Genomic DNA, 12,918 nt, shown 5'->3' with positions numbered 1-12,918 from the left:
GAAAACTTGCAGCATATGGGTACTTGCCACAAAACATATCTATACACATAAAAAAAATAAATTAGGTTCAAATATAAATGAATGTAAAAGAGAAAGTGCAAACCTATTTATTTTTTAATTATATATTTTTAATTATTTGACTAATAAAAAATAAACTTTAAAATGATTTTTTTGAATTTGAAAAAAGGAAAAGCAAAAATAAAACTAAATTATTAAAGTACGTTTTACAAGAAAATGCTATTACAGTATTTTAACTTAATTTCATGTTTAATTTAGAGTTACATGCCATTTCTTCATAATTATTTGTGAAATTGACTTGCAGTTTTTGAGCGAATAATTGATACAAAGCAAAAATTCATGAGGTCATAAAATTTGTTATAAAATAAATAATCATTTTAAAAATTAGTTCTATGTGAAGTAATACTTCATGTTAACTACTCATATCCACATATACAAAACATACAGATATCCTAAAGCTCGAATCCACAGGTATTGATTCACTGGTCTAGTTCAGCTGAATTCACAGATTTACTTTCCTCTGCTGATTTAAAGTCTGTTATGACCTTAAAGCTTTTTCTGTGCTGAAGTGGATGTGCTGACTCAGGTCTCGATGACTGATGGCATTATCTGTGCCGGTTTGCCATCTGTGTGGTAATAGAGGATACAGTGCCACCCAAATTCCTTCCCTTCACCTCCCTGTACTTCCTTCTCTAAACACCACTACATCTGTCGATGCACAAAATGTTTTATTTCACATAAAAACTATAACACTTGACTTGTGTCTTTTTATACAGTGGTATTCTTGTGACTCTACGGCTGATGTAAGGCTTCAGTTGAGGCCTGCTGAGAAATCTGTGACTTTGTCGCCCCCTGGTGTTGATTTAATGCCAGTTCAGTCGATGTAGTATAAATGCAGAGCGCCATCTGTAGGTCAACACCTAAAACTGCTTTAAACTGGGTATTTGTCATGCAGTTCCTGTGACATTGACATTACAGCATGTTTTAATCAAATATTTGATCTTTTAATGAAGGACTCCAACGTCCCAATTCACCCAATAAACTTTTATTAAAAATTAAACTATTTTCTGTTTGTAAACTTCAAACAGGTAATAAAATAATCAAGCTCTTCACACGAGGGTAAACAGTAGCTTTATTGGTTTCAATCAACACTGAATACGAAGCAAATATTTACACAGTTGATATGATATGATGTGAATATGAGGTTGTTCTATTATCTAATCCCTCTCTACGGACAGCACGGCACTCGCACATTTTAATCGCAGCAAATCACAATTTAATATCGCGTGCAAGCCACAGCTGGCTGACAAAATAAATGAATAATTTACCATAAAATAATGTTCAAGGTGATTCAAATTCAAATAAACAACATGAGATTTGTATCAAGATGCCCCTTTATCATTTAATATTCAAATAGAAAACCGTTATTTTAAATTGTAATGTTTCACAATATATCTGTTTTTACTGTATTTTTGATCAAATAAATGCAGCTAGTGAGCATAAGAGACTTCTTTTCAAAACAATTAAAATTGTTAAACGGCAAATCGCTGTTTATAGAAATAGTTCACCCAAAAATTTAAAAAGTTGCTAAAAATGCCCTCAGGCTATCCAAGATGTAGATGAGTTTATTTCTTCATCAGAACAGATTTGGAGAAATGTAGCATTCCATCAGTTGCTCACCAATGGATCCTCTGCAGTGAATGGGTGCCGTCAGAATGAGAGTCCAAACAGCTGATAAAAACATCACAGTAATCCACAAGTAATTCACACCATTCCAGTTCATTATTTAACAGCTTGTGAAGTAAAAACTGTGCATTTGTAAGAATTAAGATTTTCATCTTCAAACTGTTGCTTCCGGCTAAAATATGAGTCCTCTATCCATAATATTGTTTTCTCCAATGAAAAAGTAATCTCACCTGAATCAAGAGAGAAATATGCACAGATCAAGCACTGTTTACAAGCGCAGCCAGTCCAAATCAGTTCTAAACAAAAATGTTGGTAGATTTTGAATCTTGAGAGGAGAACAGAAGTTGGATTTTTCACTGGAGGAAGCATTATTGTGGATTATATGCACTCATATTTTGGCCATAAGTGATGGTTTAAAGTTAAAACAATTTAGGCTGTTAACTTTTGAACTGGAGTGGTGTGAATTACTTGTGGATTATTGTGATGCTTTTATCAGCTGTTTGGACTCTCATTCTGACGGCACCCATTCACCGCAGAGGATCCATTGGTGAGCAAGTGATGGAATGCTACATTTCTCCAAATCTGTTCTAGTGAAGAAACAAACTACAAGGATGGCCTGAGGGTGAGTAAGTTTTCAAAATATTTTGGCTGAACTATTCCTTTAATGTTGCATGGAAGGCATAGCTGGTTGACAGAATAAATGAATAATTTACCATAAAATGTTGAGGGTGATTAAAATTCAAACAAACAACATGAGCTTTGTATCCCAATGCCCCTTTATCATTTGCAACCTCTACTGTCCGGCATCGAAAAGCTTCTTCCTGCCCTCCATGCCTGACATCGCCTCCACGTTTTTCCTCCAGTCTGTGACCTCTTCCTTCTGATGGAGAGAAAATGCTTCAGTGAGACAGAAAGACAGAGATGAGAGCAACTCAAATGGTTGCACGGCCGCGGCGGACCGTGGCAACACGCATCAGACAGACAGACGGGGCGGTTTAAATGCCAACATTTCATCACCGCCGGGCCTTTAAAGAAATCACTTGATTTCTAAAATAACCCGTCTCTTCAGACACAGCACATCTGAGCAAATGAGCTGAAAGCACGGCCTGTACTAGCAGCCAGACGGGCTCCTGGTGTCTCGAGTACACTTGTTATAGCGTGAGCTGGAGTGTTACCTTTTCTTCTTCCTTTTTAACTGTTTTGAGGTTGGCTTTGAAGTCAGCTTTCATGACTCTGGTGTCTGAGAGTGCTCCCAGCATGGCATCTGCTGACTTCTTCACCCTTCTCAAGTTTGGCCGCTTCATTTTTCCTTTCAGTTCATAGATCTTCTGGGTTAATGAGAGAATCTGGTAACGAACAAATATATCAGGCTTTAGTTAATCAATCTTTGAAGTGGCTGTTTCAAGAAAAGTACTTCAAAATATTTTATATTTTCTGAGGAATATAGTACTTTTCAAAGGTTTGGGATAAGATTTTTTTTTTTTTTTTAAATAAATGAATACTTTTATTCAGCAAGGACACATTAAATTGACCAAAAGTCACAGTAAAGACATTCATAAAGTTACAAAAGATTACTATTTCAAATAAATGCTATTCTTTTGAGCTTTATATTCATCAAAGAATTGTGAAAGAAATCATGTTTTTCACAAAATCTTAAATTTTTTCAGAATTGATAAGAAAAGTTTCTTGAGCAGCAAATCAGCATAATAGAATGATTTCTGAAGGCTGAAAATTCAGCTTTGATCACTGGAATAAATTACATTTCAGAATATATTCAAATAGAAAAACAGGTCTTTATGTAATAATATTTCACAATATTGCTGTTTTTATTTAAAATTTGTGCTCAAATAAATGCAGCCTTGGTGACAGACTTCTTTTTAAAACATAGCAAAAATCATACCAACCAACCAACAAACAAACAAACAAATGAATTAAAACATGAATAAATTAATGAATGAATGAATGAATGAAAGAATAAATAAAAGGTAATACTTCAGAAATGTGTATTATTGATATTATTTATGAGTTTAAGAAAGGCTAAAAAGTCAAATCTGTTAAAAGAAAAAGAAAACCCTATACTTTTGAATGGTATATAATTTTTCATACCTCATTTTTCATTTACATACCTCTGCATCATTTCTGGTGACTTTTATATTGAGGTCATACCGCGCTTCATCCACAATGTCAATCTTGTGGTGCAAATCTCTACAAAGCTCCTGCAAAGACCGATGATGATACATCAACTCAAATCACTAATGCAAACACCATGAACACGAGTGCTTATGATATGTTGAGAGATGTTTTGGGACGTAGCCATCTGGCCGCAGTAACAGCTCTCAATGTAAATATCTGCCACAGTAAAGTGTTGCACCTGCAGTTCTTGGACCGACAGGCCTGAGAGATTGAGGGGCGGCGCTCTCTCCCTCAGGGTGTTTTCTCTCTCCACTTCTTTCTGCTCTTTTTCTTTCACAAGCAAGCTTTCTGCCTTTTTCAGCAGTTTGCTCTGAGGGTCAGCCGAGGAAAAGGTGAGAGAGGTGTCAGGTAAGTACAAAATACACCATTCTTCACTTGTGTCCACTGACAGCGCTGAACATTTGCACACGATTTCAGTGTTACTTTAGCACCTGATTCACTAATGCAGATCAGGTGAAGGCACAAAAACACACATCAAACCAGTTCTGAGTACAATTTTTAAGTCACAGTTGTCCATCCAAGTAATAGGTTGTAGAGGACACACACACACACAAACACAAACACACACACACACACACACACACACACACACACACACACACACACTCTCCATACGTCTATCTATCTGTCTGTCTAATCCTTTCATTTTTTATTTTGTTTTAATTGTGTTTATCATTTTAATTCGTTATTGTTTTTCAATATCTTCATATACGGTTTTTATTATTTTAATTTCAGTTTTAGCTAGGTCAGTACATCAAGTTAAGCTAAAGGAAAATGAGAAATGCTTCAGTTAATTCAGTGAACAGTACATTTTTTAGTTACCTATAATAACCCACAGGGTTATTACAGGGTACAATGGGGCTAAAGGCCCCCCTTAAGAAAAAATGTGCTATTCACTGCGCCTAAAATGTATAATTGCAGAAAAAATATATACGTTGTATTGAACATTTATGGAGTAACAGATTTAGTGTGAAAATAAATAATTCAAGTTGTTTATTTTGTTCAAAAATCTTATAAATTTATGAGGTGGCAAGGGGGGCCTTTTACCCCCCATCCCATGTGGCCCACGGTATTGATACAAATACTTCAGCTAAAATAATGTTTTTTAAAATAATGTCTAAGTTAATACTTGTTTAAAACAATCACTTTAGCAAAGTTTGTACTATTTTCTGCTTATTTTGACATATAAAATAATTAATTAATTAATTAATATAATTTTTGTTCAATAAATATAGTCATTAAAATATGTTAATATAAAAATATATTTTAAAATACAGAAACTAAATCATTTTAATAAGTAAAGATTCTGAAAGTATTGAAGGAGATCCAATGATAACTGAATATATATATGGTAACACTTTACAATAGGGAACACTTATTCACTATTAACTACAACTTTTCCCTCAATAAATTCCTTATTTGCTGCTTATTAATAGTTAGTAAGGTAGTTGTTAAGTTTAGGTGTTGGGTAGGATTAGGGATGTAGAATAAGGCATTAATATGTGCTTAATTACTACTAATAAATGGCTAATATTCTAGTAATATGCATGCTAATAAGCAACTAATAAAGAGACCCTAAAATAAAGTGTTACCATATATTTACAGTAGTAACAACAAGTTATATTTTATTATATCATTATATGATTAATATCATGTTTTTAAATATGATGGTTTCATTCTAAACATGGTGATTATCTCTAATATGGACACCCAACATAATATATGATATTTACCATCTGAATCTAACCATGTCATGTCAACAAATGGAAAAGTCAGCGATCTATTAATTATCATGTTAATTACTGTGCACCTTTAGCCCCAACAGCAGGGGCGCTTTTTACCCCAAATACCATACTTTTACATATTCTTTCATTATTTAAAAACTGTTGCTTTAATTGTCTTAAACAAAACTGAAAACCATAAAGAAGACCTTTGTCTCAAAATATATGCATTCATTTTAGCGATTCTCATTTGCTACTTAAATCTACAACATTTAAAAAAACATAAAATATTAGATCAAGTAAGCACAGAATAAACTTTGCGCTGCTGCACGCGATCGCGTCAAAGATCAGATAAATATACATGTGCATCTTGAAAAGGGAATGTTTTGGAAAGTGCTACGCCATGTTTTTGTGCCATCTAGTGGTTTAGATGAAAATAATAATCAAAGGCGACTTTTACCCCGAGGCGCCTTTAGCCCCCGTTGTACCCTATACAGTATATATATATATATATATATATATATATATACACATACATATATATATATATATATATATATACATACAGAGCTGGGTAGTAACTGATTACATGTAATCTGGATTACGTAATCAGATTCCAAAAATTAAGTACTTGTAATTAGAGTAAGTTACATTTTAAAATACCCGTAATCAGACTACAGTTACTTTTTTATGGATTACATGATTACATATTATTCACACAATAGCAATTAATTATTCAGATTCTCCCTAATTTCTCTTTTTCATCTTTTAAATTTTCCTTTCTAAAATAGCCTACCGATTATATACATTCAGAAAGTCCAGTTTTGTAGACATTCACACATAGACTAGTCATTAGTCAGGTGGCGATACAGCATTTGACCACTGGATTTACAAAAATCATTTCAGGTTTAAGAAGGGTTTCAACATTGCATCAACTACTGATGAACACATTCATTTTTATTTGAATTATCACTCGGTAGGTTTTTTTTTAACCATGTATCATTATGCCTTTTGGAAAGCTTTTGTCTTTCAAACTCATTAAAATGCATATATTCACATTATTTTTTATTTACATGTAATACAGGCATTCACTGCAGCGGCCGTTAGAAGCTCCGGTTCCCATAGAAATCTGAGGCCAGCCAATGCGCATGCACAGTTATAATCACGTAAAAAAAAAAAAAGCTTTTTAAATGCTATTTGAACATAAGAAACAACATTCATGGGTCAATTAATTTTAGATTTTTGTTGCTGATTTGACGTGTAATTTAATTGCGAGTTCAGCGAGCAGTTTTTGAGATTTCAGAGTGAAGAGACTTTTCTTGAAAGGGACTTTGTTTTAAAATGATTTATTTTAATTAAAAAAAATTTATGATTTAATTAATTGTTAGCTTTTCATTAAACTCTTAAAACCCCTGCAGTTCCTTTACGAACCCTTGTTTGGGAAACCTTGATGTAATAATGTTTAATACACTTCATGTTGTAAATTACAATGAATGGAACAAGTTTTCTTACTCTTTGCATTTTTTACATCATTATGGTACAAAATAATCCCATTGAAATCAATGTGATAAACGAGTTAAGTCAAAAGTAATCTAAAAGTAGTCCAAAAGTAATCTAATTATATTACCTAAAATGTGTAATGTAACGGATTACGTTACTGACTACAATTTTTGTCATGTAATCTGGAATTAGTAACGGATTACAATTTGTAAGTAATCTACCCAGCTCTGTATATTTATATATATATATATATATATATATATATATATATATACACACACACACACACACACACATATATATACACACACATACACATATACACACACACACACACACACAGTCATTGTACTGTAAATGTTCAGTTTAGTTTCTGACCCACCTTCAGCAGAAGTCTGCGTGTTGCTGAGTACTTGGATCTGGCCTTTTTCTGCAAGAAGTGTGAGAGTTAAGCCGGGCTCATTATAGTCTGCGGTTCTGTTAAGACAGTCCTGCGTGTGGGTCTAATCTACACGCGCCGTGGTGCATGCATTAACTGCCTGACCTGATTACTGTTAGAATCTCCAAATTGAGGGCTCAGTAGCTCAGTGTAGTTTTAAGCAGAGCAGAGCAAACGTACAGTGCAGATTAGTTTTTAACATGCTGTTCGGTGTCCTTACAGAATTACTGAGCAACTAAAAACCATTTAGAGCTGGATTAGGGTCATCCATTCAAGCGCTCACTGGACTTTAATATATAGAGATGCCACCACGTGCACGTGTTGTTTTTGCTATCAGCATGGAAACTATTAAAAGGGAAACAATTAGGAGCACAGTGAGACAAAACTCTCATGACAAGTGTGGTGAGAATACACTTACCGGTCTGAAAAGACGTCATTGCATGTAAAAAACAAACAAACAAACAAACAAACAAACAAACAAAAGAACATTTGATATATTTTACAAAAAATGCATTGCTTAAGATTAACTCTAGATCAGGGGTCTTCAACTAAAATGGCTTGAGGTCCAGTAATGAACCCTTTGATGGTTTTTGCCAGGCCAGGGTATCTGCAGAATATTTAAGCTTAAATTCAAGACTTTTAAAGACCTTTTTTAAGACCGGCACAAAAATAAATAAATAATTAAATGACTGTAAAAAGCATGATTTACAGTTCAGATGCAGGTTTTCACAAAAACAATCAAGTATTATATTAATTAAATAACATATAAATATATTTTACTGCCTTAATTGTTTACATTTTATAACACATTATCTTCTTGTCGATCCACCAGTTCACATTTTTCACATTGGCCTTTGCCAACAGCAGACATAGGGGCTGATTGAAAATGGAAAATCATTCTCTTCCAGCAGGTGGCGCTTTCGGAATGGCAGTACACAAAGCCCAAGAGACAGACTCCTCAAAGACCAGAGTTCACTACCATAAAGACTACAAAAGCTGCGCCAGTTGAAATAGAAGCGCCCCATCAGGTTTTAAATCTTAACCTCTGTTTTGGCTGTAGGTCCGGGTCCATATGGGACGGTCCGCCTGTTAGTGACCTATGAACTACATAATATAGTCCTGGCAACATGTAGTTGATATGGTGTTCTAAATGTTCAGCAGCTATATAGTGTTATTTTCAAAGAACCAACTAATAATTAATAATAATTTGGTGAATTATTATTTATTATTTTATATATATAATATTATTTTTTTATTTCATTTATTATTATTTTTAGAAATTACATAAGCAACAAATAGTACTTCATAGTAAGTAAATAAATAGGGTTGTAATATTTCAGAAATGTGTATTATAACTGGAAAGACTTCAAATCTGGGAAAAGAAAATAACCCACATGGTTATTAGTTGAAAAACATTTTGCAAAAGAAAATCTCAAAACTTCCATTCAAATTTTTATTAATATTTTGCTTCACTTAATATATTTATTTTTATGTTTTATATTTTTTAATTTTAGTTAAAATTGTAGTAATATTTGTTGTGATGTGTCAGTTATTTTCTATGTCTATGCAGTTATTATTTTTTTAAATTTCAGTTTTACTTTTAGTTATTTTAGTACATCCTGTTAAACTGAATTAAAATGAAAAATGTTGCATAAATAAGTTACAAGTAAATTACAAGTAACTATTTTTGTGGTTTTATTTTTTCAGTTTTCCATTTAGTTTTAGTTAACTATAATAACCCTGACTCACAGTTTATAATCATACCCTGGTGTAAATAAGCTGTTTTGGATGAGTATGACATTGACAGGGTCAGTAGTGTAATAAAGATAACACTCACCCTTCAGACATGACTGCAATACACTATGTGACCTGAAAGAGAGCCAAAATAATTGTGGTCACTATTCAGCACTTCATCATTCATATCTGCACACGTCAGGCATCACTAGTCAAATGCCAAACAACTGTCACGGATTAAGAGTGACGCCACAGTCAAGAGTTGCTCCTAAAAAAAGCGAGTTTAAATGCATTAAAGAAACCCGCTGTCCTTTGACATCAAAAGCTACAGATCCACTAATGCAATTCCAGTATGCAGACAGTTCACGGCACTGTACCGGACATTGGGTTTGGCTTTAATACCGGTCATCGCCGTGACTCAAACACGGAAGAACCGTGACCTTTACTCCGCCAATATAACTCTGTGTGCATCAGCCGTTTTTCTCAGCGTCTTCAAAGATACATTCATTACGGCTTGCGGTTCAAAGATATCGGGGTCTAAACATTTTGGCCCCGTGGAGAAAACAATGACCTTGACGGTCTCACTGAACGCTGTGAGCAGGGGTTAATGGGGTTCCTCTAGGAAAATGGTGCCGAGAGATGAATTTAGAGGCAGAAAGCATGTGGATAGGAAGTGCAGACTGTGTTTTAGAGTGAATTCAACCCTGTGATGAGAGATACTGATGCCACAATGTCTGAAAACTGTCATCTAGTGAGGATAAATCTGGTGCAACTTACAAAGTGCATGGAATGAATCAGATGCAAGACAACGAGGAAGCATCCAGCGAATCTGGATTTCACAATCAAAGTGAAATATATGTCATCTAGAATATATAATCTTCGGGGAATATTGGCTGTAAATGACAAACACTCAACAGCTTGTTTGGCTCCTGCTAATGTTAACGTCCTTGATATAACTGGCATGACTTTGGCAAGAAACAGTCGAGCCATTGACCTGACATTCATGTTTGACATTCTTCAGGACTTATGTATGACAATACACAGGAGTGAATAGTACTTTAGTATTGCATTTCCAAAGGGGGAAAAAAAAGGTCATATTTTTACTATTATTTTGAACTAAAAATTGGAAATTTTGAAATTTGCCCTGACTTAAAGTATTTCATTTGACTAAGTTCACTTTTTATTTAGAAAGCCCTGACAATATTTCTTGCATTAAAATAAATTAAATAATTGGAAAATAAATAAATAACATTTTTAAAATAAATTGCTGAGTACGTAAATTTACATTTTGCCTAACAATATTTATTCATTTATTTAATGACCACTCAGCTAAGTAAATAAGTGTAATTAGCCACCACTATGGTCAGTCACCAACATTTTCATTTTAATTAATAATGTATCATTTAATTTAGAATTCATAATAAGTTTAATTTTTTATATAGGCACCCCTGACAATATATGCATTAAAATAAATTAGATCCATTTTTAAATAAATACATATTTTGTTAAATGAATAAGTAAATAAATAAATAGGGGGGAAATACATTTTTATATAAATAAGTGCATAAATAAATTTACATTTTGCCTGACAATAAATAAGTAAATAAGCATGTTTATGATAGTGTAAAGCCACAACACCTGGTCATCTCTGACAGACAGATGGGACGATACACTGGCAGCATCTCACACAATATACAGTTACAACCAACCAAGTCCATCCAGAATGTCGTTCCAGTCATGCCCTGTCATTCACCTCACGATATCCCACACTATTAGTCTGCATGTCCTAGTGTTATTAATCATGCCGAAAACATGCAAAAATAAACAAAAACTCAAGAAAAGGAAGTGAACAACCCTTCCATTTGCTCAAATCAAAAGACTCTTCAACCGCTCTCTGCTCTCTTAACTTAAAAGACCTCTGAAGTGGACCTTTGATTTCCACGGCAGACTGTTAGACATGATAAAAAAAAAGCATCGATTGTAAGGCTCTTACCTTTGAAGAGCAGACCAGGAGCGTGAAAAGAGGAGTGATGGTACAGAGAGACGGCGTAGTGTGATTTTCAAAGATTGATCCGTGCCTCACCTCTCACATGTGAATGGCCAACCAAAATAACTCTGAGCGCAGCACCTCCCATGAATGCCAGCTTTTGGCACACCATTGTTCTGGAATTGCACAAACACCACATTAATGGCTGATCTAGCACAGAAAACGCTATAGACAAATTCCCACGCATTAGAATTCATATATTCAGGTGATTAAGATTCCCACGGCCACCCCAAAGACAACAAAGGCTCCGGGTGTCCTACGGTCAGATATAAATGCACATAATTGTTTAATTGAGCATTTTATGGTCTCACGCTATAATTCACCAACGCTCGGAGGCCTGAATTTCAAACGAGAGTCCTAGTATTCATTCGAGCGTGGCATTAATTACAGGTGAATATCACCTCGAGACTGCTGGGAAGAATGTGAAAATGGATCACAGCATTTAAGTCATAAAAACGGGGAGAAAGAGGCACGGCGAGAACATTTATCTCCATATCAGGGCCAAGAGGGCAACTTTTGGTCTAAAAGCCTCAGATCGATAAACGCATGACCCCGTAATGCATTGAAAAGGGTTTTATGGTTCAGCGAAGGACTACGTGGCAAACCTGGTTTGGCTTTTGCGTGCATAAAGAGGGGACGGTGGAAGGACATACACCTTTGGTGGAATCTGGAGTATGAGAGCGGCAGCTGTCGACAGGCACTGAGAGATGGAGTGAACACAAGCGTCCCATGACGCATCGCTCATGCGCTTTTGTCTGCGCTGCGGTGTAGTGAATACATGTGCGCCGCAGCACGCGCCTCTGATGGCATTTATTTTTAGGAGGACTGGTTTTCACTCAGCGCTATCACGCACTTCACTGTCACCGCTGATAACACGACCCCAGCCCTCAAACTCTCGAGGATAATAACACTAATGACCTAAGCTGGTAACTGAAAGATTGAGGGTTCAAACAATGCAAGAATTGAGCTCATAATCCAGAAAACAAGAACATGTCAAGACAAAGTTTGAATGTTGGCCTGTCAAAGCCTTGGGTGGACATTCAAGGTTAGTTTGGCCTGATGTAGTTTGAGGTGTTCTGAGGCCTTGTTTACACCTGGTTTTAACTCTTTCCAGGCCAGTGTCAGCATTTTTGATCATTTTCATGGCTCCAAGAATATTTTGTTGTATGAATATCTGAACATGCAATATGTCAAATGAAAGAACAGAGTGTCTTTATATTTAAACAACAACAAAACATTTTATTCTTTTAACACAAAAAACATTTTTTTCATCAAAACTGGAATGCGAGTAAGTTTTTAAAAAAAAAGCAACATTCTGAACAAAAATCTGAGAAAATTACATCTACATCTGGATCAGATTCAGAACAGTGATCAAACATAGATGGAGTCGCATCCATCAACACCTCCAAAGCTCACAAAAAGTATCGCGTTATTTTGCGCTTATTTCTGCTTCTTCTTTGCCATGTTTTAATCCAGGGATTCAATACTCTTTCAGAAGATCTGTGATAGCGCCTCCTACCTTATAACAGTGAAAACACGGAAAGATGGAAAATTCTGTGGAAAGAGTTCAAATGCATTTT

The 12,918-nt window shown here is 34.8% G+C and overlaps 1 protein-coding gene across 1 annotated transcript; it reads right to left on the bottom strand.

The window, feature by feature from the left end:
- Positions 1-1,132: 1,132 nt before the first annotated feature.
- On the bottom strand, positions 1,133-7,560 carry tnni4a (troponin I4a; the record flags this gene model as incomplete). Its single annotated transcript, XM_058774266.1, has 5 exons — positions 1,133-2,584; positions 2,880-3,050; positions 3,831-3,920; positions 4,076-4,207; positions 7,501-7,560. Coding segments are annotated over 5 exons (540 nt in total), but the record flags the coding sequence as incomplete, so codon positions are not given.
- Between the last annotated feature and the right edge of the window lie 5,358 nt (positions 7,561-12,918).

This window comes from Onychostoma macrolepis, chromosome 04 (assembly GCF_012432095.1).
Source record: "Onychostoma macrolepis isolate SWU-2019 chromosome 04, ASM1243209v1, whole genome shotgun sequence".
In the NCBI taxonomy this organism is placed as follows: Eukaryota; Metazoa; Chordata; class Actinopteri; order Cypriniformes; family Cyprinidae; genus Onychostoma; species Onychostoma macrolepis.
The sequence above is the reverse complement of the archived record's forward strand: the minus strand, read 5'-3'. Positions and strand labels throughout refer to the sequence as shown.